Source organism: Ahaetulla prasina, chromosome 10, assembly GCF_028640845.1.
Source record: "Ahaetulla prasina isolate Xishuangbanna chromosome 10, ASM2864084v1, whole genome shotgun sequence".
In the NCBI taxonomy this organism is placed as follows: domain Eukaryota; kingdom Metazoa; phylum Chordata; class Lepidosauria; order Squamata; family Colubridae; genus Ahaetulla; species Ahaetulla prasina.
The window spans coordinates 3,141,328-3,168,006 of record NC_080548.1 but is presented as its reverse complement, the minus strand read 5'-3'; the positions used below and the strand labels follow the sequence as shown (position 1 = coordinate 3,168,006).

Here is a 26,679-nt window from a genome sequence, read left to right as displayed (position 1 = left end):
CTGGACTTTGCTTGAGCAATTCAATATTCCGGGTGGACAACTCCAAATCCGAGAGAAAAGGGAAACGTGAGCAGAGGGAAAGGTTTTTTCAAAGCAGGCAGCTGCTCCGAGACCTTTCTCGACTTCAGGGCTGACAGCGATTACAGATGTTGGAGGATCGAGATGGCTTTTGAAAGTCTGATTTAACTGCATTAAGTCTGTCCTGTGGATTGCCCAACCCCTTTTATTTTGCTTACTTATCACCAACAAATCATGCTTCCCTTCACTGGCAGTTTGCCAGAAAATTCACTCCGTGTTTTTCTTCTGGAAGGGCCTTCTTTCATTGGGGCTTTTAATGTATTGGTTTTTCTTTTAATCCTTGCACGCCAACCAGAGTCCCAGGTCAGTGGGTGCCCCAGAAATGGCAGGGTAAATAGATTTTAAAAGAAACCAAACTCGATTGATTTCCAAAACACCAAGTGGATCCAGGAATCTTATGATCAGTGCGCATATTTAGCACATAGGCTCATCATTGTGTTAGTAGGTAACAGTGTAAAGCTTTATTTTTGCTTGTTCTACTTCTCTATAAGTGCATACTGAAGAAAAAATCTCTGCAGAACCACACAAAATGTATTTTACGTCTCTGTCAGTTTCATTATATTTTTAGCCATGTGCCCCAACTCAACGTGTGTGTGCGTGCTATTTTGTTCTGTAAATTACACCTCTACTGCAATTAGACTAGTCCCAGCTGCCCTAGAGAGCCCCATGTGCCTTTTTGAGATGCTAAATTAAAAGGAAATGCTGGTAAACTGAACCACATAAGGAATTGGGAGCCTTTAAATAATTGGAATGAGGTGCGGAAGGAATTCTATCTCTCAGAAACAAAGTCAAGATGGATTTTAACATAACCTTGGTCTGGAAGGGAGAGCAGGGTCCGGGAGGCCGTAAGTCTGCAAAATCTCGCCCCCTCCCATTACTTTCTGCTTCTCCATCCTAGAAGCAGCAGGTGAAGCTAAGTAGAATCACATCAGATACCTGTACAATCAGCACAGGGTCCCCCCAAGGCTGTGGGCTCTCCCCACTTCTCTCTGTATACCAACGAATGCATCTCTAACTGTTAAATGACTGAAGTTCGCAGATGACACAACAGTGATCGGTCTCATTTGAGACAATGATGAATCTGCATACAGACAGGAGGTTGAACAATTAGCCTCGTGGTGCGACTGGAACAATCTGGAACTGAACACACTCAAAACCGTAGAAATGGTGGTAGACTTTAGGAGAAACCTTTCCATACTTGTACCTTTCATAATACTAGACAACACAGTATCAACAGTAGAAACCTTCAAATTTCTAGGTTCTACTATACCGCAAGATCTAAAATGGACAGCTAACATCAAAAAACATCATCAAAAAAACACAACAAAGAATGTTCTTTCTGCGCCAACTCAGTAAGCTCAAACTTCCCAAGGAGCTGCTGATTCAGTTCTACAGAGGAATTATTGAGTCTGTCATCTGCACCTCTATAACTGCAACCCAACAAGACAGACACAGACTTCAGAGAATTATTAGAACTGCAGAAAAAACAATTGCTATCAACCTGCCTTCCATTGAGGACCTGTATACTGCACAAATCAAAAAGAGGGCTGTGAAAATATTTACAGACCCCTCACATCCTGGACATAAACTGTTTCAACTCCTACCCTCAAAACGATACTCTAGAGCACTGCACACCGGAACAACTAGACACAAGAACATTTTTTTCCTGAATGCCATCACTCTGCTAAACAAATAATTCCCTCAACACTGTCAAACTATTTACTAAATCTGCACTACTATTAATCTTCTCATCGTTCCCATCACCCAACTCCTTCCACTTATGACTGTAACTTTGTTGCTTGTATCCTTACGATTTATACTGCAATTGATTGTTTCCTGATTGCTTAATTGTAGCCTATGACTATCATTAAGTGTTGTAAATGTTGTACCTTGATGAAGGTATCTTTTCTTTTATGTCCACTGAGAGCATATGCACCAAGACAAATTCCTTCTGTGTCCAATCACACTTGGCCAATAAAAAATTCTATTCTATTCTATTCTATTCTATTCTATTCTATTCTATTCTATAAATAAATCTTAAGGACACAAAGATGGGGGAGGGTGCTGCAGCAATCTCATTCAGCAGTAGACAACTTTGGATTGCTGCCCCCACCCCAATGAATGAGGGCAAGCTGGGGGGGGGGGGAGGCAGAAGAGCTGCATCCCTGAAATGGCTTCAGAACAAAGACTTGCAACAAAAGTCAAAGATAATAAAAAAGTTTCTTTCAACATATAAATAACAAGACAAAATGTCAAGGAAACAGTTGGTCCACTAAAGAGAGAAGACGGCAATTCATTCTTTGCATCAATCTTCACGCAAAAAGAAACTATAGCCCAACCTACCAAAAACATAACCATAAAAGACAAACTAGAAATAAAAATTAAAATAATCAAGAAAATGGTAAGAGAACACCTGTCTGACCTTGATGAATATAAACCATTGGGACCTGATGGATCCCAGAGTTCTGAAGGAGCTGGGTTATCTCAGAACCACTGTATACCATATCTTTTAAAAATCCTGGAGTACTGGGGAACTACCAGAGAATTGGAAAAGAGTTGATGTGGTTCCCATCTTCAAAAAAGGGGGAAAAAAGACCCAGACCCAGGAAACTACAGACCAGAAACTATAGTCTCACATCAATACCTGGGAAGATAGTGGGAAAATAATCAAAAAATAAATCTGTGAGCATCTAGAAACAAATAAAGTTATAATATCCAGCACGGGTTTGTTAAAAATTTTTTGTTGTTGTTAGTTGCGAAGTCGTGTCCGACAAACCAATCTTATTTCATTCTTTGACAAAGTGACTAAACTGGTAGACACAGCAAATGCTGTGGATAATAGAATATTTAGACTTCAGCAAAGCATTTGACAAAGTAGACCACAACCTACTTCTTGGTAAATTATGGTAGAAAAATGTGGGATTGATACCATCACCATCAGATGGATTTGTAACTGGCTGACAAACCATACTTAAAGAGTAGTCCTTAATGGTAATACATCCAGAGGAGAGAAGTAAGCAGTGGGGTACCACAAGGTTTTCGTCTTAGGCCCAGGACTCTTCAATATCTTCATAAATGACTTAGATGAGGGAATAGAAGGGGAACTCGTCAAATTTGCAGATGACATTAATCTGGCAAGAATAGCCAACACCCCAGAGGACAAGCTCAGGATCCAGAAAGATCTTCACAGACTTGAACAATGGGCCCTATCCAACAATATGTAATTTAATGTGAAGAAAAGCAACGTTTTACTCCTGGACAGAAAAAATCAAAGGTACAAGCACAGATATAGGCGAAACCTGGTTCAAAAACAATAACTGTGAGAGGGACTTTGGAGTCTGAGTGGATGATCATTTAAACATGAGCCAGCTTTGTGTGGCAGCAGCCAAAAAACGCTAATACAATCCTTGGTTATATAAACAGAGGCACAGAATCAAAATCACATGAAGTATTAGTACCGCTTTATAAAGCTTTGGTAAGGCCACTTCTGAAATACAGTTTTGGTCACCATATTACAAAAAAGATGTTGAGATTCTGGAAAAACTGCAAAGAACAGGCAATTAAAATGATTAAAGGCCTGGAGACTAAAATATATGAAGAAGAGTTGCAGGATTTGGGTTTGACTAGTCCAGAGAAATGAAAGGGGACATGATAGCAGCCACAAAGAACACGGGCTCAACCTATTCTCCAACGCACCTGAAGGCAGGACAAGAAGCAACAGATGGAAACTACTCAAGACAACAAGCAACCTGGAATTAAGGAAAAACTTCCTGACAGTGAGGACAATTAACCAGTGGAACAGCTTGCCACCAGAAGTTGTAAGTGTTCCATCACTGGAGATTTTTAAGAAGAAACTAGACAGCCATTTGTCTGAAATGGTATAGGATATCCTGCTTGAGCCGGAGGTTGGACTAGAAGACCTCCAAGGTCCTTTTCTGATTGAATCTGTTCTGCTGCCCTATGAAATGCTGGCGGGAAGGGCTCTCTGACCTGAAGCCCCCACCTCAGGAAAGAGGGCTTGCAGCACGAGTAGAGAAGGAGGAGGGGGGACACTGTCAGAGGCCTCCCTCATTTCAAGGGAAGGGGCTCTTTAACGGCAGAGGGAGAAAGAGAGCGCCCTCAAAGGCTAAAAGAAAAATGAGGAGGAAATCATAGGGCTAGAAGGGACTTTGGGGGTCTTCTAGTCCAGCCCCTGCCCAAGGTAGGAGACCTTATTCTGATCTATCTCAGAATGGCCAAATGCAGCCCCCCTCAAGCCAGATATTGGGGACAAAGGCAAACCACTGGAGGATCTGAATGAACCTTATTTTCCCACATGGTTTAATGTGGCAGTCAGAACTGATGAATCTGTGGCTCTGGGTTGGGGCTGTGTGTGAAGGAGATCTGCTGCGAGGGGAGGGGAAGCATTGACCAGGAGTTGGCTGAATACTTACCGGCTCTCAGGGAAGAGCTCTACTGCAGCTTCCTGAGGACAGGAAAACCTTCATATCTCTGGCAAGAGCACCAATCTTTGGGAACTGGGCAGCCCGGCTGAACCAGGCAAGAGATCTGATGATTTTGTAAGAGGTGTGTGTGTGTGTGTGTGTTGCAGCTGCCCCTGCTGAGCACCAAGAGGACCTTCCATTGAAGACGGTGAGGTGACCAAAAGTCAAGCCAGCTTGTTCCTGGAAGGCCCAGCTCACCATTCCGAGGACATAAGCAAACTATTAAACTGGGTGGCTCCCCAACGTTCTTCATTTCCCAAAAATATCTTCCGTGGACAGAAAGCTGCTCCCAGAAGACAACCTCAGTTTCCTCTTGGCGTTAGGTTTCTGCTGTTCTTGTGGCTGAGATGGGCAGCGCCATACAGCTGCCATTTCCACTGAAAATCCAGGCCGCTGACGGGCATCCTAAGTTTAAGATGTTGTTGGCTGTTTTTCTGACGCAAGAACAATGTTTCCCTCTTGGGATGTCACCACAGACAAGCCTGCTCTGTGGTTGCTTTGATGTGCACACTAAGAGTTGCAGATGGAGAAATACGCCAGAATCTACTTGGGATGAGAGTTGGTTGGTTGGTTTTTACTTTTTGGGCTTGCTCCAGAAAAAAAAAATCATTGCAACGCCATAAATGGAGGAGAGACTTACTTATTTTTTTAACTAATGCAAAATTAGTAAGATTTTTATTTTTGCAAATGTCACTTTCATAATTTAATGAAATATTAAAACACACCTCTTCCCTAATACTCCATTGAAGCCAATGATGAATTATCACTTCTAAATCATTAAAAGGGACAACCTTACTAACTAGGAAGAGGCGGCATATAAATGAATAAAACAAATAATGGTCACAAATAATTTTAAAAGAAATAAATGGATACAGCAGAGCACAGGGCAATGCAGGGTGGACTTTAGCAAAAAGTTTATTACAGAAGATCGGTTTGTGGTGGCAGTGAATCTGGAAGCAATCTCACCCTGGGTTTGCTCTTTTCCTGCTATTGTTGGAAGGGTTGCTTTATTTTGTCCCCCCGCCCAGAAGAAATATTTTTGTTTAAGAGCCACACAGCAATTCTGAGAAGAGTCACTGGAGATGGCTGGCCAGTTGGATTAACCTTTCTGTCTCAGCACAGTTAAAGGGGAGAGTTCGAAGGGAGAGGCAGATGCGAAGTGGAACCGTGCACGCCCTCCAAGTGGGCCACAACCCAGTAGTGGTCGGTGGCCCAGTGGTTGGGGATCTTGTAGTCCCAATGCCTTGCACAAGCAGGAGAACCTATATAGCATTTCAGACAAATGGCTGTCCAGTCTCTTCGTAAAAAACCCCAGCGATGGAGCACCACAACTTCTGAAGGCAGCCCATTCTACGGATTAATTGTTTAAGCAATAAGTAATCAATGGTTAATTAACTGTAAATGAATTGGGGCACGTCTTTTTTATATCAAAGACTGGATGCAAGGAGAGAGATGGTTCGCTTTTTACAGATCAGATGTTGAGTTGGGGAGGAAACTGGATTTATGAAGAACCTGGTTCACCCAGAACCTCCCCCCTCCCGACAATACTTTTACTGAGTTTCAACCATTTTTATCCAGCATGGTCTAGGGAGTCCAATGAAGGCCAGGCCATTGCCTTAATCCCCTCTCAAGTGAGTCTTTCCTCCCCAGGGATGGGCAAAGGTCTTGTGCCCGGTGGTGGCCTTGTGGCCCTCTCCTTGGACTGGGGGCCAAGCAGTCCCAGGGCTCTGCAAGAGGCTTGCTTGCTCCCCGACTCCCCTTCCCCAAATCCCAGCAAATGCACAATTGCCCCACCCCCGCCCAAAGTGCAGTTACCCCTGGACTTCTGTGCCTGGAGCTGCCTAAGCTGAAACCAGTCAGATCCGCTGTTGGGACAGGCCAGGGGGCCGCTCTCCCTTTGGCAGGGCCAGGCAGGAGCCCATTGTGGCCCCCTCCCCATTCCTGCTTTTGGAGACAGCCGTTCCCCATTCCCCCCCACCTCCTGCAGAGGCTCCTTCTCAGCACAGCCACGGCAAGCAGGCCTTAGTGGCCCTCTGGGATGGATCTGGCAGCCTTTCCGCTCTTCCCTCGGCCGAGCCAGGGGAAAGACACAAGCGGCCCTGCAGAGGCCCTGGCCAACAGCGCCCCCCCCCGCCCCCCCGCGACCCTTCCCATCCCGGCCTCCGACCTTCCCGTGGGGGTTAACCCAGTTCAAGGAGGGAGGGGAGGGGAGGGGAGGGGAGGGGAGGGCTGCCCTCTGCCGGAGAGGATCAGCTGGAAAAGGCAGCCCTGTCCGAGAAGGGAGGCTGCCAAAGGAGCAGCTGCTCTTCCCGGATTGCCCCGGTGAGTTTCAGTAAGTCAGCAGTTCGGCAGGGCAGGAACAGGCTCGACCAGATTCCGCTCCCTCTTCGCTCGCAGCCGCCGCCGCGCTTGGCCAGAGTCATCCAAGGTGGCGGCTTCCACCTGCTGAGGAAGGGCGGGGGGGGGGAAGCCACCTGCCGGTCTAGCCCCTTACGACCCCCGGGGGCCAGCCCGGGCTGACTGCTGGAGGGCCCCGGGAGGGGGCCCCGCTTCGGAAAAGGCGGCGAGGGCGGCGGACGGGCTGAGAGGCTGGGAAGGAGCAAGCAGGAGCCCCTCCGCGCCGTTGCCAACTTTCTCCTCCTGGCCGCTGCAGTCGATTGGGCGGCGGTGGGAAAGACGCGCCTTTGCACGGTGGTTCAAGGAAGCCCAGCCGGAGCCCTTCCAGGCCGGACCCCTCGCGGAGGCCCCGCCGCCTCTGCGCCCTCCAGGCAGGCGCCTGCTGACCAAGAGGTCGGGGCCCTCTGGGCTTTCTGGGGCCCTCAGCCGCCACACCTTCCAGCGGGCCCCACGCCCCTCTCGAGCCCGCTTCGGAAAAGGCCCGGGCCCTCTTGGCACAACTTCCCCTCAGTCGAGAGCCCAGAAGGGGCTGCTTGGACCCCGAGCCCCGCACCACGAAGCCTCGCGCACAGCCTGGCCCGGGAGCGGCTGAGGCCGGACTCCCAGGAGCGAGCCGAGCCGGGCCGGGCCTCCTTCCGGGAGGCTGCGAGGCGGGCACGGCCGACCCCCAGGGAGCCGGCGAGGGCCCGGCGGCCTCCTGAGGCTGCACCTGCCCGGCTTTCGGGATTCCTCCCGGGCAGGCAGACCGAGCGACCCCCTGGCCTGCTCGAGGCGAGGCTCCGGGAGAGGAGCCTGGCGGAGCCTTCGCGCTCCCGTCCAAAGCGCTCCCGCCTCGGGCAGCCGTCCCGCGTCGCCCTCCAAACCCGCCGCGCGCGCCTGCCTCGCCCGACGGGACTCACCCAGATTGACGAAGCTCATGACGGTGTCCGCGCCGTCGGCGGCTCCGCTCAGCGCCGGGCTGTCCTCGGGGTCGTCCTGGCGGGCCAGGGCGCGGTACAGGCCCAGCATGAAGAGCGGCGCGGCGGCGGGCGGCGGGCCGGGACGGCGCGGGCGCGTCTTGCGGGGCGCGGGCGGCGGGCGGCGGGGTCCGCCGGGGAGGCCCAGGAGCGCCAGCACCTCGCGCTGCAGCTCGCGCCCGTTTAGCCGTCGCGGGGCGGCGGGTGGCGGGCGGCGGGCGAGGGCCTCGCGGGGCTGGGAGGCCGGCAGAAGCGCGGCGATCAGGAGCAGCCCCGCCGGGCCCGACGAGAACCGCATGGCGCCCGCGCAGCGCAGGGGGGTCCGAGCGCCGCGGCCGTCGGGCCGGCCCTTTAAGCGGCAGGCGGAGGCGGTGTTGGTGGGGGGGTGGGGAGGCACGCGATCCGCCTCGTCGGATGTGCCGGGCGGCCGCGGGCAAGTAAAGCCGCTCGGCTGGGGCAGCCTGGCCGGGACTTGCCACGTCTCAGCCCCTGCCCGCTCGGCCTCCGCCGGCCACCCGCGTCCTCCAGCTCCGGCCGCACACGTGGGACGAGCCTCCCGCCCGCCGCTACACCTCCGACGGCCCCGGCGAACGGGAAGGGCGGGGAGTTCCCGTCCCCAAGAGCCAGCCGGGACTCCTCTCCCTGCTCGAGCCCAGCCCCGGAGCTGCCCTCTGCCGGAGTCGGGATGCCGGTTGAGGCTCGCCCTCCGACCCCGCCTTCCGCCCCTCGCCCCTCGGGGCTCCGACCTTCCCGGTCCTCGAAGTCGTTCCGGCGTCTCCCGAATCCCATCAGCCGGTCCGCCTCCAAAGGAGCCGTTTGAGCGCGGGTCTTGAGGAGCAACGAGGCCCGATCCCCCCCCACCCCGGAGGTTCAGGACCCTGAGCAGCGCTTGTAGGTGGCCTCCTCCGGGGGCTGCCCAGACCAGGAAATCAGCGCCCCAGAAGGCTAAAATCTACTATTATTGAGCTTGGCTGCAATAACCGAATTTTTCAAATCGGATTGTGCTGAACTTCCTTCTTATCCTCGTGTGAATCCGGGAGGCACCTGCCTGAGCCACTTCCAGAATTCCTCTTGTAGTGAAGACGGTTCTCCACGGACTCTTACAGTTGGGTAGCAAGGAAGGCTTTGCTTTCCTCTGACCCTCTATCGGCTTCGGAAGAGTAGGATAGGAAGAGTATTAATTTTTATTTGCATTACTTATTAGGCAATCTGGATAACTTTCTCAGAAAAGTAGCAAAATTCTGCTACATTAGGTACAAGGTTTGCCCATAAATGGTTGCCCACATAGTTTTCCTTTGTTTTATTTTTATTGGTCAGTGGTTGAAATACATTTCTGCTCCTTTCTGTGGGCAGCCAAGGAATCAGACTAAATGAAACAAATCAGTCCAGAGTTCTCCCTGGAGGCACAAAGGACCAACTTCAAATTATTCTACTTTGGTTCTATTATGCGAAGATTCGGCTCGGAAAGTGGAAGGAAAGAGGAGGACCAGCATTGGACTCAGTTATAGTGGCAATGTGGGCACCATTGGAGGATCAAGTTCGGGAACGGAACCGCCTGGAGAAAATCTTTATGTGGTTACTATGAACCAACCCTGACTTGAAGGCACAGAATCAAAATCGGTGCCGAGGATGGAAGCCCACCTGAATGGACCCTGCCTACCTAGAAGTGCCCTGGAGTTAAAAGTAGCTCTCAGTGAGGAGAACGAGGAGGAGGAACCAGAGAAGCTCATCCAGCTGTTGTGGGAATCTAACCGTTGGCTGAGCTTGGTCTATGAACCAGGCTGACATTTGTGCCGATCTGTGAGTTGCTTGCATATTATGCTTGGAAGCACTGAAAGAAGAAACTGGCTCCAGTACCCAGGCTGATGGGGAGGTGCCTGGACCGGCTGAGGCTGCTCCCCCAAGCCCTCAACCAAATGTTGGGGAGGCAGGAGAGTCTGGAGGACACCTCGCTGACCACACACTTAGATAACTTGTTCTGTTAGCTTCCAAACTCAGGCGTCATTGCTGCAATGAAAGTATTAATTCCCGATGTCGAAAGGAGTGGGCTAATGGAAAATGTCCAGGGTTAAAATTTCTCTGTTGCCCACTGAGTGAGAAAGAAGCAGATGTAGGCGCAAAAACCATTTTTGAATGGCCACAAGCTGAGCATCTGTTCAAGGGGAACTGGTGGAGACATTGCCTAGTAATAAGCTGGCCAGCCCCCACTGGGCAGCCTTTGGCTTGCATTCCAGGGCAGGTTTTGTCCTCAGTGTTTGGAAGAGCTTACGAAGACTGAGAGGTTCTGAGCAGAGCAATTTTAGCCACTTTAACTGTGAGGAAAGACGGCTGCAGTTCTACAGCAGCACTTTTCACATCCCTGAAAGGAACTTGGAAACTAATTTGCAGAGTGCAGGAAGAGTAACGGATTGGCCTTGGCCCCAAGGGAACATCAGGAAAAAAAATCCCGGCATCCGAGACGAGAACCAGGGGCTCAGAGCAGGGTTTTCCCCTCATTGGGAGAGCCCAGGAAGAAAGCAGAGGGATTCATGCATGGAGCAGATATGTGATTTGGTGGTAGTGGATTCTTTTATTTTACAGTCAGAAAGCAGAGGTGGCAGACAGGAGGGAGGAAGAGGAAGAGCTAGGAGGCATCACCCGACTTCTGTCCTATTTGGGACTTTCCAGATTGTTAAACCCTCAACCAGGGAAGAAAGGAAGCTGTCTAGCTGCTCCATGCATCTAGAGTCCCAAATAGGACAAAATTTGTTGTGTGGCGCCTCCTGGTGGGCATTATTAACTGAAAACACCATGCAGGATATTCAATTAGTCCTTGACTTACAACATTTAGTGAGCATTTGAAGTCAAAAAGCACCGAAAAAAGTAACTTATGACCGTTTTCCACACGTGTGGCTGTTATAGCATTCCCATATGATGCACGGTCACGTGATTAAAATTCAGACGTTTGGCAACTGACTCATATTTATGACCGTTGCAGTATCCTGGGGCCACGCGATCATGTTTTGCGACCTTCTGATAAGCAAAGTCAATGGGGAAGTCAAATTCATGTAATCGCTGTACTAACTTAACAATTGCAGTGATTCGCTTAACAACCACAGCAAGAAAGCTTGCGAAATGGGGCAAAACTGACTTTTAACAAATGTCTCTTAGCAACAGAATTTTTGGGCTAAATTGTGGTCATACATTGAGGACTACCTGTACAGTATAAAGGGGAAAAAAATCACGGGGAAGTCAGAAGTCAGGCAAAACCTCGTAGAAGAAGACATGACATCATGTCACATCTGCATCTTAAGGGAAGGCGTCTGTTTCCTATTGAAGACGAGGGCCTTCTGGCACCCCAGAATCCGCATCAGCTCCAGGCTGAGCCACCACATCCTCCAGGCCTCTTTGGCTTTGGGAACATTCTTAGGGTGCCAGTCTGCAGCCCTTTCGGAAATTGCCTTCTCTCCGTCTTGGTGTCTACAGATACTTGCAGCACACAGGGACCATGCTAACTGAGGGTGATGCACACGGACTCTGGGGAGAATGTCCCCCAAAGCGGCCTGCGTGGCAACATATTGACCCTGCTATTGGCCACGGAAGGAACTGTGGGGTGGTGCGAGCCTTCATTTATTAAGTGGGTCTGCTGCCTTCAGCTCTTCGAAGGTGCTGATCAGGCGCAAGCAGGTGATTCCGAGCGGCAGGTCAAAGCTTGGTCTTGGAATCAGCCTGGGCAACCCCATCATCCCACCGTGATGCAGGCATCAACCTCAGGGCAGGAAGGACTCTGACCACTGGCCTCATCCAACTTTCTGAGCAGCATAAAATAAGAGACACTTTGCTTCACTTTTATTACTGCAAGCAATTTTAATACAAAACATGTGTTTGTTTTTAAACAATTCATTGGTAGAGCTTCCGGTTCTGGCTCAATTAAACCAACTGAGAGAATCACACAGCAATGTGGTCAGTCTGAGCAGGGACAAGGGTACAAGTGAATAAATACAGGAAGACCAGGTGGCCCCCAACCCCTTTTGCACGGTGGTCTCTCTCCTCCTCCACAAAGGAGAGCGGGGCGTCCGGAGCCAGGGGGTCTGCTGGTGATGCTCCTCCCCCTCCCCAAGAGCACGTGGTGGTGGTGGTGGTTGTGTCAAAGGCAGCTGGCTACTCCAGAGCAGAGGCTCTCTGGGCTCCTGCTGGCCGGAGAAGCCCGGACCAGCCTAAGAAAGCCATCAAATTGCAGTCTGTGAACTAAAACGTAAAGTCGGTTCTTTCACTCGTGGTTTGCCTTTTGGAAATGTGTTATCCTGTGGCTAAACAGAAGCAAATTTAAGATCCTCCCACCCCCCTCACTGCTAAAACCACACCGTTTTACCTCCCTACAATGGTTCTGCCCTTGTAATTCCCCCCAAATGTTATTCTTTGAAAGCTTGACGGGACTTTCCTTTTGCAAATTACAGTATTGTAGTGAAGGTCTTTATTCAAATGAAGCATGTGCAAAGGTCCATTTTCAAGCTATCTTCAGGTAAAACCATAGGAATTTATTTTTTAAATTGGAAACAAGCCCCCTCACCGTGCATTTCTCTCTTATTGAGGTATCTGTGATTTACAAGAAGAGAGAGAGAGAAAAGGAAGTTCCTTTCTTCTGTTGGATCTTCAGATGTTGCTCTTAAATATAATTTCTCTTGCTGAAACAGCACGTTAAATTTTTATAAAGATGCGTTCAGGAAACAATCCTAAAAGATAACGCAGGAACATCTCCTGCACTGCACAGAAATCCTATTTATATCATTTGTTTGTTTTTACATTTTCACATCTTGACCTTTTGCTTCTCTCCCATGTTTCAGTTTTCCCTTGGGCCCCCATTGCAAAGAAGGCAAGTTTTATCTACATAAATATTCACATGAAAAAGTAACCTATAAAAAAAAAAAAGAGAGAACCAAATAAGGCAGCTTCATAACACAATTTTCTTTTACACTTTTAACAATATAATTTCTCCCATGTAGAATAAATATACATCCAATGTATGAAGCAGGGGTTAAAAACTGGACACAGGTTTCAGTTGTCTGTGCAAATCTGGACATCGTGTGGATGCCGTATTATCTCTTGGGGCCGGGAGATTTGGCAGTGCTTGTTTTCTTGGACATGGTGGGGATCTTGGAGGGCTTGGCCAGGCCCCGCCGGGAGCCACCCTGTCCCCCTGTGGCGCTGCTCTCCGAAGTGTCTGAACAGGCAGACTGTGTCTCCAGCAGATCAAAGTCAGAGGCATCGCTGCCTCGCCGGCTGCTGGTTCGGCTCCCTGCGTGGCTGCCTGCACGGCTGGTGGGGCGGCTGGCCGATTTCTTAGGATCTGAAAGTCAAAGACAAATTTTTACATCCCAAGGGAACCTTGAAGGAATTTAACAGCACTGCGTTCCTCCAAAAAAACAAGACACCCCCCCCCAAAAAAAGAATTCTGCTTGGCTCCTCCAGGGCATCTACAGAAGACCACGCATGGTCTATCAACAGGTTGGGAGGCCATGCTGGGCTCCCCAATCCAAAGCATCTCCCTCTGGTTAACCCCACTTGGTGCTTCCAAATCTAGCTTGGAACTCACCGGCTCGACTGGTTTTGGCACCGGAAGAAGCTGGTGAGGAACTGTTACTGGTGTCCCCAGCGAGAGAAGTCCGGCTAGAGTGGAAATTGGGCCTTTTCAACTTGCTGCCTGAGGACGGAGCAACCTTGGGATAAAGAGGCAAGTACATTTTGTTAAGAGAGCCACAGAAAGAGCTTCAGAGGAGCCCTGCGAACCTCTGCGTCTCAAAGGCAAAGAGGAGACAGGCTTCATACATAGCCCTGGGGAGGCTTGCCCCCTCCGCCATCTTGTGTCTGAATTCAAGCCAAGCAGATGATTATATGCCATGCGCCAACTGAATGCTGGCCTCCCAGCATCATCACTGCCGTGACTTTCTGGAGGCCAGGGAGGAAAGCAGGCAGGCAAGACCAGAAGGACATGAGGTGGTTAATCAAACTGCCGTCCTAACTGAAAAAGGAAAGAGGAGCCACAAGCTGGCCCTGGACTTGGGGAAATGGTCATTTGGAGAGATTTAGACAGCTTCCAAACACCTGCTTAGAACAAGGAAGGAAGTTCACTCTGCTTATGCATCCCTATTAGGACCACACACACACACACACACACACCCCGTGGAAGAAATGGGCCCGAGGGGCCCAGCACAAGGAGAGGCTCCTGACATCCTTCCTTGGAAGGAAGCGTGCTTCAGGGCCCAGAATAAGTCTCACTCATAAAATAAAATCTGAAATAAAATTCAGTGCTTGGACTGTAATTTGAATATGTGCCACATCTGAAGTATTATCACTTTAGATTCTATTTATTATAACTTATAAGCCACAAGAGGATGTTGAGGACCTGCAGAAGGGTGGCACGAACGGTTGGGCCCTGAGGCCCGGGCTCCTCTTGATGGGCTCTTTCAATTCCACTTACTTGGGGCGAGGCAGAAAGTCTTATGGAAATGAAAACAAAGAACGGCCCACCTAGGCTATCCTGAACCTTTAGATCAGTGAGGCCAACAGGCTGGGGAATTTGGGAGTTGAAGCTCACCCATCAAGTTGCTGAGAAGTTAAAAAACACTTAGAAGAAATTAATAATTAAACACAAATTATTATTCAAGCGTGAACTTCTTTTGTTCTCCAACCTTTATAACGTCTGAAAAGGGCCCCAGTATTTATTGTATTTTATTAAGCTTGGGCAGCTTTTTTCTCTCGGTTCTTGGAAGATGTTCTTAATTCAAGAGGATCAGCCTCAAACTGGACAGGCCCCCCCCCCCCCCCCCCCCCGACACAGGGAGACATATAAATGACCCCACAAAAAATGGTGCTGGGATTTGAACTCAGCAATGGACAATCCTGAATAGGAGCCACACCTCCCACGGCGTCTGCTGGGACTCTCTGTATCAATGGGGCCTAGCACCCTCCTCTCAGCGGGACTGCGGGGAACCACCTCGAACTGTAGATCACATCGTGACCGATTGTAAGCTGAGCGCATCTACCGGCCCAGTATCTGATTTTTTTAATATAAACTATGCTGCGCTTCAGTGGTTTGATGTCCTAGACATTGGTATTTGAACACAGATCTCTGAAACATTTATATTTTATTGGGCTCTACTGATCTAGTTGAAATGTTAATTTATATTGCTAGTCGCATACGACATGCCATATGCTAAATAATAACACCAGTTAGCTTCTGCTCAGAAAGGCATGGAGAGCGCAGGAGCTTTGGCCAAGGGGAAGCAAGCGAGAGCGAGCGAGAGAGGAAGCCGACTCAAGTCCTTCCTTTAGCCCACCGGAGCCATACTCTACCTCAGAAGCAGACAGGTGGAGGTCGGCATTATCGCAGCCCCTCAGGGGGGTACCTGCCTTGCTGTTTACCAACCAGGGTTTGTCATAACAACGGGTGAAGTGATGCGGAGTCTGTGAAATGGAAAATCCAAAGAGAATTTGAAGGACGGGGGGGGGGGGGGCAAACGAAATGAGTGAGGAGGGAGAGAGGGAGGGTGGCAGGGAAAAGTGACCAGGTCAGAAGAAAATAAAACAGAAAAAAAATATAAATCTTAAAATAAGTGAATAATAATAATAATAATGATAATAATAATAAGAAAGATGCAGCTAATGAACACAAACCTAGGCTGACACATGGCACAGAACTGTATGATGCACAAAAAAATATTGCTAAAAAGGCGAAGAAAAAACATATTCCATGTTGTGGGGAAGAACAAAAGCTATTTGGGGTGTGTGTGTGTGAAGAAGAAGAGGAGAAATCCAGCCTTCCTCTCTTTCTCTCCACTTTCCTGAGTGGGGAAAGATCAGAGGGAAAGTGCAAACGGAGCTGCGAAAAGGCTCCCTGAGGAGTCAGTCAAGCAAACTCCCCTCTGGGGCTGCAGCCTAAGGAGATGATCGCAGGCCCCACCTGTGGTGCTTCTGGGTCAGGCTTGGGGAGGGGAGGGGAGGGGGAGAGGGCTTTGAGACGAAGCCGCCTTCCCCAGCTACCTGCTCCACAACTCAATGGAGGAGGAGACGAAGCCCTTCATGCTTTCAAGGCTGAGAGAAAAGACCCCATTGCCAAGGTGAAGGAAGAGCCTGCTTCTCACCTTGGTCCCGCTGGCGGGTGTGGCAGGGGAGGATGGCACTGAGGGGCAGCTGTGATTGCTCTGGCTGGCACTTGAACTGGACCGTGTGGGGGAGGCGGCCCGAGAGGAAGGCTTGGACCTCCGGCCACGGGACCGGAATGGTGCCATTCCCTGAGATGCGCCCTCTGGGAGAATGAATTTTTCTCGAAGTTCAAGGTTAGTCCTGCCTCGTGCTGTAAGAAAAGAAGAAGAACACAAAACATGTATGACAAAGCTGGAGGTACCTAAATGGAAGGCCCCACTAATGCCATCTTTTGCTTCCTTTCTTCCAGCTGGGCAAAAAGGCCTCTTCAGCCATTTAAATTTGCAGCACTCAATGAGGCAGGAAAAGCCCCCCCCCCCCCCGGGATGCAGGCCACACATCATGCAAAGCCCCAACCACTCAGCTGACACTCCCCCCCCCTCTTGTCCACATCAGGGTTAGGAAAATGGTAGAGATGTGTGACCTTGAAACAGAGGAGGCCATCAAAAGCCCCTTTCCCTTTGGAAAGCCCCTCCTCGGTCCCACATGCCGAAAGGGGGGCTCCTGTCCAAAACTTATTCTCCCACGGTCAGCCCAGCAAAGACGCCGTGAAGTTAAAACCGCCGTGAGCTAGTGGAGGCTACGTGGCTGCTGGCCTGAGACCTTCGGTAAAGGCGGGATGCCCCCAACAAAGCCAAGGTGAGCAGAGCCAAGGATCGCAAGTGGGGGCTGGGCGAGATGCAGGGGTTGCAACGCTTGGCCCCTCAGGCTCTGCCCTTTCCTGGAATTAAGATCGCTCCCATCGGCTATAAAATGACTTATGAATCCTCTGGAGCTGAACCAAGATCCAGGAAAAGGAATCTTGTCAGGGGCAAACACTGAGCAAAACTCTCACCTAAAAAGTTCTTCTGGCTCCCCAAAGGCTGGATAAATAAAATTAACTGGTGGGATCAAGATATTGGAACACCCCTCCCCCCCCCAGCTTATTAGCAAATACGTTGATAGAATCTCCACTCCCTGGAAAACACAAAAGCCCAGCCAACAGAAGCGCACACATTGCTAGTTTGGTTAAGGAAGCCACACCGTGCAAAAACCTTGTAGGATCAGTGCAGCCTACCCAAGACACACAACAACTGCAGCTGGGTCTTCTTCTGGAATCACAGGGAGCTAAGCAACAGCTGGCCACAGCACAGCAACAGAAGTGTGGCAATCCCAAAGCCAAAAGGGCTTGGAAGCAAAGAGCCCTCCCATCCAACGCATTCCCTTGGTGTTCCCGTAAGTTTGCCTTCAACACCCAGAACTCTCTGCCAAATACCTGGAGGGCGCCAGGTGAGAGAAAAAAGTGGAGGTTTTCCAGTCAGGAGCATCCAGCCAAGTTTGGGAGAAACACTGGGAGGAAAGGCAAGTGTGAACTTGCCAGAAACATCACAACTCCAAAGACTGAGGAAAGGGAATTTGTTGGCTTCTGCAGACTACTTTTGAGTTACAGACACCCAAACCAGTGCATGCTGCAATTTCAACATGAGGAGGAAGGAAGCGATACTAAAGGATAAAAGAATCTCTCTTCTGCACCTCTAGAGGAAGGGAAGGTGGCTGAAGTGGGTGTCATTCAAGTGGGTGGACTTCAAAAATGTTCGGAGTAGCTCTGCTGCCTGAAGAATCCTGGCAGTTCCTACACCTCGGGCTGCTGGGAGGCTGGTCAAAGTTTGGCAACTATCCAGAAATTGTGACCAGTGTTAAAACACAGCACAGGTTGCTACTTGGTGCAAGGTAGAGACCCTAGAAAGGCTGCTTGCTCAGGGCTTATGGGGCAGCATTCAGAGTGCCCTCAGCCCTTGCCACCTAAATGTCTTTGGCCGGGCCTCCCTAAGGGCAGGACTCCCCTGTGAGGAATCTGCCCAAAGTGAAAAGCTGCAAGAAGGACCTGTCTGAGGATGCTTCCTCTGCATTTAGAAAATCAGCAAATGTCACTCTTGGTTTTTTACTGCTACTCTTACTTTCCATCTGTTTTAACTTCTGGAATTCTATTTTATTTATGTCTTGTTCTGTCCGTTCAATCACGTGCTTCCCGGAGAAGAAAAGCAGAGAAGGAAGCGTGCAAGTGAGGACATGGCATCCACACAGGGTCTCACTCCCCGCTCCTCACTCACGGGCAAAAAAGGAGGGCAAAGCTGAGCCTGAAGACCCGGTGGGGGAAGGGAGGGGACCCTTGCGGGTGGGGGGAGAGCTCCAGCCAGTTGGCCAGCAAGAGCTGCGCACCCCCTTCCTTGCCCAAGCACAGCGCAGGCTCTAGCATTCGGGACAGACCAAGGCAGGTTAGAGCAGCAAAGCCATTCCCAACAGGGCAGTCAGAGAAAGGGAAGAAAAACCTCCAACCTATCGGAGACTGACTGGCAATCGAAGAGCTGGAGTCGGAGCGTTTGATTTTACTCCCAGGGTGGTGAACTAGAATAGAGAAAAGAAACAGGTGCGGCAACAGGAGGGAGCAGCAGGGGACCCAAAGAGGAGGGAGCCAGCAGGGAAGGAAGGGAGCTCCTTCGTGCGGCATGCAGGGCTGCCATGGTCAGTGGCCGAGGAAAGAAAGAGAGGCTGGGTCACGGGGCAAAGGGCTCCGGGACCTTCGACCCAGAGACCTGTCTGGGTGTGGCCCCCTCAGTGCTCATTCTCGGTGCCGAGAGCGCCGGGGGCTCCTTTTCTCATGGGCCCGATGTTGAGTAATGCTCCCTGGGCTGATCTTCTGGAGCTCCCGGGGACCCTCTGGAGCAGCTGCCCTTCCTGCTCCCCTGTCGGCAGTTGCCTGTATTGGAAGTTTCTCTGAAAAAAAACCTTCATTAAGAAGCAGACGCATCTCCTACCTCGACAAGGATCGTTTTTCACTAAGAACTCGTCCAGAGCCATCCATCCTCCACCGACGCGAACCATGACTGTACTACGCAGGATACGGACCAGCCGCAGCTGCTGGGAATCCCCAAACTGTTGCAAAGATGCCAAGAGAGAACCGGTTTAATTGCAAGGTCATACTAAGGCACGCGTGTTCTTCTCCAAGCAGGTCAGGTCTACGCCTGGGTCTCCCCACCCCCCACCCCCAGTATCCCTCTGAAAGTGACAGAGGCAATTATTTTATAAAAGGATCATATATTTGATTAAGTATTATTCTTATTAAATCAATTAATTACCATCTTTCTTCATAATTAATTTCTTATTTTTTTGAATGATTAAAAAAGTGGAATGATTGCATGCTCCCAAGGTGGCAAGGCGGCCATTTTGCTGGACTCCAAGCCGAAGCCTCCGCAGTGACCAAGGACAAACAATGAATCCCAGCCAGCCACAAAATGTTGCATGAGAAAGATGCCAAAAGATGCTGGAGGGGCGGGCAGGCTGGGGCTCAGCTCCATGGCTCCTGGCCAAGCCTCTCTCCTGCTCAACAGCTGCCCACGTCTGCTGAGCCCCAAATGGGCCATTCTGTTTGGGCCAATTTGGGCTGCTTGGACGGTCAGAGAAGCCCTTCTCCTCAAAAGATGTGCACCTTTTGGAAGCAGCTCGGCTTCAATGGTCAGCTGATACAGCCCCTCATCAGGAAGGAGAGCAAAACCCTCCACCAAAAAGTTTTCTAGCATGGCATCCTCTCCCCCCACCCCCAGCAGAAGCGTGATTGGCAGCAGCCAGACAGGAGGCCTGAAGGAGCAGCAACCTCAGAGTATTGATTAACTGATTAATTGCCAGGATCACAAGCAAGGACAGCAATTTGCTCTGATTGATCAGGGATGTCCCAGACCCAAGCCACCTGCTTAATCTATAGCAGCCCTTTGAGTTCCCATCAGCCCCATAGACTGCCCTCTCTTTCCCCCAAATAATTCAGCCGGGAAGCAGGGCATTGTCACATCTCAGGGGCCATAGACATATGGATGTAACTGTCGTTTCCATCCCTTCATAATTCTGGGTGGCTGAACAAGTAAGCTATTAACTTTTCTCCCCCTCAGTTGATCTAGGAAACTGAAATTCCATTTGCTGTGTCAGATTTGGCCAAAAAAACTCCAACTGTTGACTTTCACTGCCACCCCCTCCCCAATCAGGCAACAGGATGTGACCCTGAACTCAGTGGGAAGGCAGAAATGAGACCAGGAATATCTCTGCAGCAGCGATAATTTGTCTCAGCAGGAAGCAAGAGGCCAAACAGAGACGCCTCTCTGGTCGAAAGGGCCATGCAGGTTGGAGATTTTGGGCTATTTATGGAAGGGAGTTTTCCAGAGGAACTGGGGACTTGCATTTGCAAAGCAATGGAAAACAAATAGGAACCCATGGAAAGATGCTGATATACAGAATACTTGGTCAAACTCGCAATTCTATGCAGTGAACCCCAAACTTTGGGCCAAAGTCCCTGGCCGAGCCACCCCCAGCTCTCATCAGACAGGACGAAAGCTGCAGGGGGGCTCCTTGGCCGGGGAAGATGTGAACTCTGGTTTGGAGGGAAGGTCCCTGGGCTTCCCAAGGTATGTTGGAAAGTTCAACTGAAGCTTTCCTCATCTGCTGGTGGTCCGTCAACAGTGCATGGCCCAAGCCCTGAACTCTGCTTCCCACAGTCAGTCAGTTTTGTGTCTCCAGAACGATCCCAAATGGATGCACAGGCGACTCTGGCCAGCTGCTCCCTCAAGCCTTTTCCTTATTTTAACTCTGCCTGGAATTTCTGAGACGGAGAATTTCTGTCCGGCTCATTGCCAGCACAGCCCAACTCCCATTTAAGATCTTCCCTTAAAGCAAGTTTTCAGTTCCCAAACAGGTCTGAAGCCTACATTGGGTGCACATGGGCGCGTGTGTGTGATTCTGTGTTTATTTTTACAACTGGCGGTCACGGCCTGGTTGCGTCACTACACTTCTGAATATACCAGCAACTGTGTCAAGTTAATACATCCACGAGCACAACAGCCACAGTTAGGAAAAGGCCGGTGTGGAAAGACACACAAATTATACATGCACATGTTGGAAGGAGAATTAGCTACAGGAAAACGCAGAGGCAGCACCGCAAGGCTCACTGTACCTGGTTGCCGAGGAAGAACTAGAGAGGAGGAGGAGGTGCAAACGAGAAGAGAAAGGGAGAAGAGAGAACACATCACACAGGGTTACATCACACAGGGCAACAATGCTGACACTGTTTTCTGTGCTTCCTGGACCGCTAGACTGCTCCTCCTCTGTTTATGTATTAAAAGAAAGGAAGGCCAGCAGAAAGGGCGATGAGGGGTCCCAAGTGGCGGGGGGGGGGGGGGCGCCAGCAACTCTGGGATTGGGCCACAGCTTCCATCCCCCTCCCCTCCCAGTCCTCCCTGCAAGAGTGGCACCCAAAGCAGCTCCTTGAGCTCTTTGTGCCTTGGTCCAAAGGTGCTTTCTTCAAAAGAAGAAGTTTCTTGGATGAGAAGCGAAACATCTTCAAGGAAAAATAAAGTCCAGTTGCCTTTTGAAGAAAGCTCCTTTGGGACAGCCCTGACCCGGATGACTGAGACTCTCCACAGATACTTTCTGCCTCCTTGGCTAAAACCCAGTCAGGTCAAGGGACACAGAGAAGCTCAGACAGAGGGCAAATCCCAGGAGCTTCAAGCAAAAATCAGAAAGGGGATAAAGCCCCATTTCTGAATCCATTTTTCTGGGAGCATCCAGAAGGAAACTGTTCAAACCTGAGAAAGGATTATACTACGAGGCAGGAACACTTCCTCCCTCCCAGCACAGAGGCTTCCCAGGCACAGATGAGAGTAGTGGCTCATGGGGGCAGCTTTCTCCATACCCTTTGCAGAGCACCATGGCACCCCCCCACCTCTGGGAGCTGCATGTGGCCCCCAGGGCCTGCTTCCTGACAAGGTGGGTGTGTCTCCTTCACACAACAAGGCAGTGCACTGCACTGGCAGGCCACGGTCAGCCTGCGGAGGGCCCCAGATCACAGACAGCCCCCATCCTGGCTCCTTCTCCTTACCCGGTACTTGTTCTCTCCAATCTGCTCCACTTGGAATCTCTTGGCACATTTGCACTGAGCCACCTGCCTTGTCACCTGTAAGGGAAGAAGCAGGAAGAAAAGTGGTGGTGCTAATGCTGCAGGGTCGGTGTCGAAAGCTGACACTGGACGGGACAGAAATCGCCCTGCACTTCTGGCGCTCATTCCACTCTAGCTTCAAGTGGGGTGAGAAGTGATGGCTGTCCATTGGGGCAGCCTTTGCTGCTATGTGATGATCTGAACCCGAGATCTTGGGCTCTGGCTGGGCAAGGCTGCTCAAGTCCTGTCATCTGTAATGGACGGCATAGGCAAGACTGCGTTTGCCCCAAAGGAGGGCGATTCCGAATGTCAGAAGTCCCACCAAAAAGAGTGATGAAGAGCGGGCAGAAAAAGTACCCCGACGTGGAAGTCCTGTGTTGTACCTGGCTTCCCCCTGGTCAAGCTGGGGCACCGGATGCAGGAAACCAGGTGACCTACTCTGGCTGCATTTGCATGCCCCAAAAACAGCAGGATGCAGACTCAAAATAAACTCCTATATATAATTAGTACCTATGGATTAAGATGAACTGCCAGTAAAAGAATGTGCCTTGATTAGACTGTCCTGCTTAGGCAGGGAGGTGGACTAGATGACCTCCAAGGTCCCTTGTGTTCTATGATTAAACTGTGAGCATTCCAGTGGACATAGCAAAACCGATGGGGAAACGAAGGCCGGGAGGAGTGGGAAAGCTGGAAGGGGAGCAGAGGAAGAGGGACATATATCTCTGGTGAATCCAGTTTGGAATCTATTCCAATGATTTTGACTAATTCCCCTGCACAGCCCTCCCACATGAGAAGGGATCCCAGACTCAACATTTCTGCCCCTGAGATGCCAAGGGAAAAGGAGGCCACAAGGAGCAGCAAACGGGAGGAATGCTTGCTGACTGCAATTCCACCTACATCTTTCCCATGAAACCCCAGGAATTTATCAAGAAAAGGAATTGTGGGGGTAAGTGATGACACGCCAGATCGATCAGTGGCAGCAGTGAGCTCGTTGCCTGCAGAGCCTTGCTGACTGTCTCTTCTCCTCCCGACTCCCCCAACCAAGCCCATACCTCATCCTCGATTTTGTCCGCATCCGTTGTGGGTCGGTAAGCATCTTTGTTAGGGTGCAGAGCAGCTACAAACTCATAATAGTCAATATAGCCATCCCCATCCCGGTCAAAGATATCAGCGACAGCTGTCATTTCTAACTTTGTCGTGGGGAATTCTGGGGAAGAGAAAGAGAAGAGATGGATGTTAAGTAGTGAAGCTTTCAAAATGAGGGGCCCCTGCCACCCCCTGGCACAGCCTCCTCCCTTCCCAAAAAGGGCAAAAAAGCCTTCCCCAGGGTGGGCACAGCCTTTGTTTCTGGGGAACAAGAAAAAGGAACCCTGGGGAACCCTGATACAGACTCCATGGCAAGAGATGGAGCCACATTATGCAAAGGGGAAACTTCCCCTGGTTCCAGTTACTGTTAGGTGCCAGGCCAGTTCACCTCAGCTTTGAGAGACACAGAGATGGGGGCGTAAGTAGCCCTGGAAGACCCAGCTCGCTTAAAGGGCTTAGCTTTGGAGTTTTCATTTTTCACACCCTTCCTCGGGCATCTGGTGCAAAGTGGGCAGAAATGTGGTTTTGGATTTTTTCCTAATACTGATATAAGCAGAAATAAGGAAGTGATGGCCAAAAACCCAGACTTGGTTTACCGAGTTTGCCGCAGAGTAGCAGCACTTAAATGGATGAGCAGACGGAACTGCTGCCCGTCTTCCACCCAAAAACCTTCTGATCTGTAGCCATGCAAATAAAAAATGTAACGCTGCACAAAAAGTAGGAATATTTGAAGTGAGCAAGTAAGGTCAGCCAAGGTCAAACCCTGGCAAAGGGGAAGAGCTCTGATGAGCTGACCATCCCAACAAACTTTAGGGAGCCACTGCAGAAAAGACCCCGACAGCTTGGCTTCAATGCCCGGAGAAGGTCCCGAGGTGTGTTTCATTTCCAGTTGCCTTTCAAAGGGCAGAGAACATCTCTGAAGGCAGCCCTTGGGAAAGGATGTAAAACAATCGAGATTACCACTGACCCCACCCGGCCTCCAACAGCTGTGGAAAATGGCTCCTTGGCTGTGAGCACCACTCGGGATCACCTAAGGCAGGGGTCTCCAACCTTGGTCCCTTTAAGACTTGTGAACTTCAACTCCCAGAGCAAAGCTGGCTGAGGAACTCTGGGAGTTGAAGTCCACAAGTCTTAAAGGGACCAAGGTTGGAGACCCCTGACCTAAGGGATCTTGGATTATCAGCCCCGCAAATGTAAAGACAACCAAGTAGTCACAAGGAAGTAAATAAAAACAGGTTATGTGGAACAGAAGACTTCCTCTTGTGGCAAACTTTCCAGGGACAGAGGGAGGGGGAACCAAGGAGAGGGGCTGAGGTCCCTCCCGCATGCTTCTCTCTCTCTCTATCCTCGCTCCCACCCCCACCCGCCATGAAGCTACAGCCTGGCCTCCGTTAAGTTACATATTCCATAGCCCAATAGTGTCATTTTAAGTGATTGGGGGGCATCACTGTGGGTTACCCAGAAATCCCTGCACAAACAGGTGCATCAGACAAGAAGACCCCCAGCCATTCTACTTCCCATCGTGGCACTGTTCTGACCTAGGCTTCCTGAGACAGTAAAAAGCACACAATTAGTCCCCAAAACCCTCTTTTTATTTCAACGGCTGTCAATTCTGTTCATTCACAGCCTGTGATGAGTCACAAATAGTTTGTAAAGAGTCCGACAGAAGTCTGCCACAGTCCTTCGAGATAAGGCTGATAAGCACCCATCTTTATCTTGCGTGACACGCTGCCAAAGACCTAATTGGCAATTAGTTTTGCAAGGCCACATGGAGCACAAAGTCAAAACGGAGTTTCAGAATTTAAACTGACCAGCATGAACAAAGTTGCTTCCTGCAAAGGCTCAGGTGCCTTTGCTCCTCCTTTATGTCTTATGGGAGGGGCCAATCATCTCCAAGCCTTACTCCCGAGTCGCCCCTTTTGTCTTAACTGTTCTTGCCTTCTGGCAACTCTGCGCATGCGTGCACTGGGAACAGGCTCCCCCTGTTCCTCTGCCTCACTGACATCAGACTCTGGAGGCTCTGGAGTCAGCACATAACTCCTAGATGGCCCTGGCCCCATCTCTACCTCCGATGCAGAGCCCTCGTCCGAGCCTTCCCCAAACTCCAGGACTGACCCATGTTTCACCCCAGCCTCCTCATTTGCCAGCTCCCCAGGCTGCTGGGAGACCACAACAGGCGCAGTGGCTACAACGCAGTATTGCAGGCTAATTCTACCGACTGCCAGCAGTTCGATCCTGACTGGCTCAAGGTTGACTCAGCCCTTCATCCTTCTGATGTCAATAAAATGAGGACCCAGATTGTTGGGGGCAATAGGCTGGCTCTGTAAACCACTTAGACAGGGCTTTGAAGCTCTGTGAGGCAGTATATAAGTCTAAGTGCTATTGCTATTCCACCTGCCAGCTTTCCAGCACTTGAGCCTGCAACTCAATCTGGCTGCCAGGTGAGGGTGACTCTCTGCCTCTGTGCAAATCGAGCCCAGTACCTTGGGGTGGGCAGACAGAGACTTCTGAGCCAGGGAGCCACCCTTCTTGCTGCTCAGTTGCCCCTGTCACAGCAATCAAAGCAAGACTTGGAACAAGTAGGCACTCACTAGAAGCCAGGATCCCATCAATGAACTCCTGCCGGGTGATCTTCCCATCCTGGTCTTTGTCGATTCGCCGGAAGAAGTCCATCACACGGGATTTCTTGTGGTTCATCCAGCGCATATATTTCTTTCGCCATACATCAAAGTCAAAGTTTGCAAACTCTTTCAACTTGGAAATAGAAAGGGGAAAAAAATGATGTGCTCTGTTCACATAAGATACTTAATTGTTGAGTTAAAGACACATCCGTTTCATTGACCCAACTTGAGCTTATTTGGCTAGACTTGGAGAGAGGTCTTCTGAAGCTTACTGCATTGAGTCAACCCAGGCTGTGTTCAAGGTACTTTTTGCACCTAGTAAGAGTTGCTTTTTGTATCCACTTAAGCATATTCTGTAAACTCAGCCACAAGAGAGCCCAAAATGGGCCATCTTGAAAAGCATTGGGGAGCCGCTCTCAACATTTACTTCCAAGATCAAGAGCAGACACCAGCCCAAGGACACAAGCGTCACCGCTTGAAAGGTCCCCGGATTCCCATAATTGGGCATCATTAGAGTGTGGGAGGCTCCTTGTCTCCGTGTGAGAAGGAAGGGTGGGAACTTCATCTGCCAAAAATGAGAGTATCAGGGAAAGGGGGAAACCTTTTCTTTCCCAGTCAGGTTTCTGCACCCAGTGCCAATTGTGGGAGTTGCATCTTTCTCTTTCTGAGGTGACAACAGAAGAAATGTATTGATTGCCAAGCTTTAGGCCTGTTGTTATTGCTGGAATTGACCAGGAAGTCTTGTGTGTGGCAGAAGATGACACTTATTTCATGGCACATTCCCACAGCTGGAGACCTCCAAGGGGGCTTAAGCATCAATTCCAAGGAATGGCCAAGACATCTAGGAGGTGTCAGCTTTTAAATGGCTTCCAGCGTATGGAATGGGCTGGGAAGACCGAAGGGCAAGGTGGCAGCTGCTG

At 50.2% G+C, this 26,679-nt stretch overlaps 2 protein-coding genes across 2 annotated transcripts in view; both read right to left on the bottom strand.

The window, feature by feature from the left end:
• The window catches only part of BMP8A (bone morphogenetic protein 8a), a 31,449-nt gene extending 22,840 nt beyond the window's left edge, over positions 1–8,609 (bottom strand). Inside the window, exon 1 of the mRNA XM_058196283.1 lies at positions 7,859–8,609. Coding sequence (XP_058052266.1) covers positions 7,859–8,213 — 355 coding nt within the window. The 5' untranslated portion in view covers positions 8,214–8,609. The remainder of the gene's footprint in view (positions 1–7,858) is intronic.
• A 4,230-nt stretch (positions 8,610–12,839) lies between these two features.
• MACF1 (microtubule actin crosslinking factor 1) overlaps positions 12,840–26,679 on the bottom strand; it is a 248,817-nt gene continuing 234,977 nt past the window's right edge. The window contains exons 86-92 of the mRNA XM_058195880.1: positions 25,730–25,892; positions 23,105–23,259; positions 21,996–22,070; positions 18,892–19,009; positions 16,036–16,247; positions 13,488–13,611; positions 12,840–13,241 (exon numbers count right to left, since the gene is read on the bottom strand). Of these exons, the coding sequence (XP_058051863.1) occupies positions 12,991–13,241; positions 13,488–13,611; positions 16,036–16,247; positions 18,892–19,009; positions 21,996–22,070; positions 23,105–23,259; positions 25,730–25,892 (1,098 nt within the window). The 3' untranslated portion in view covers positions 12,840–12,990. The remainder of the gene's footprint in view (positions 13,242–13,487; positions 13,612–16,035; positions 16,248–18,891; positions 19,010–21,995; positions 22,071–23,104; positions 23,260–25,729; positions 25,893–26,679) is intronic.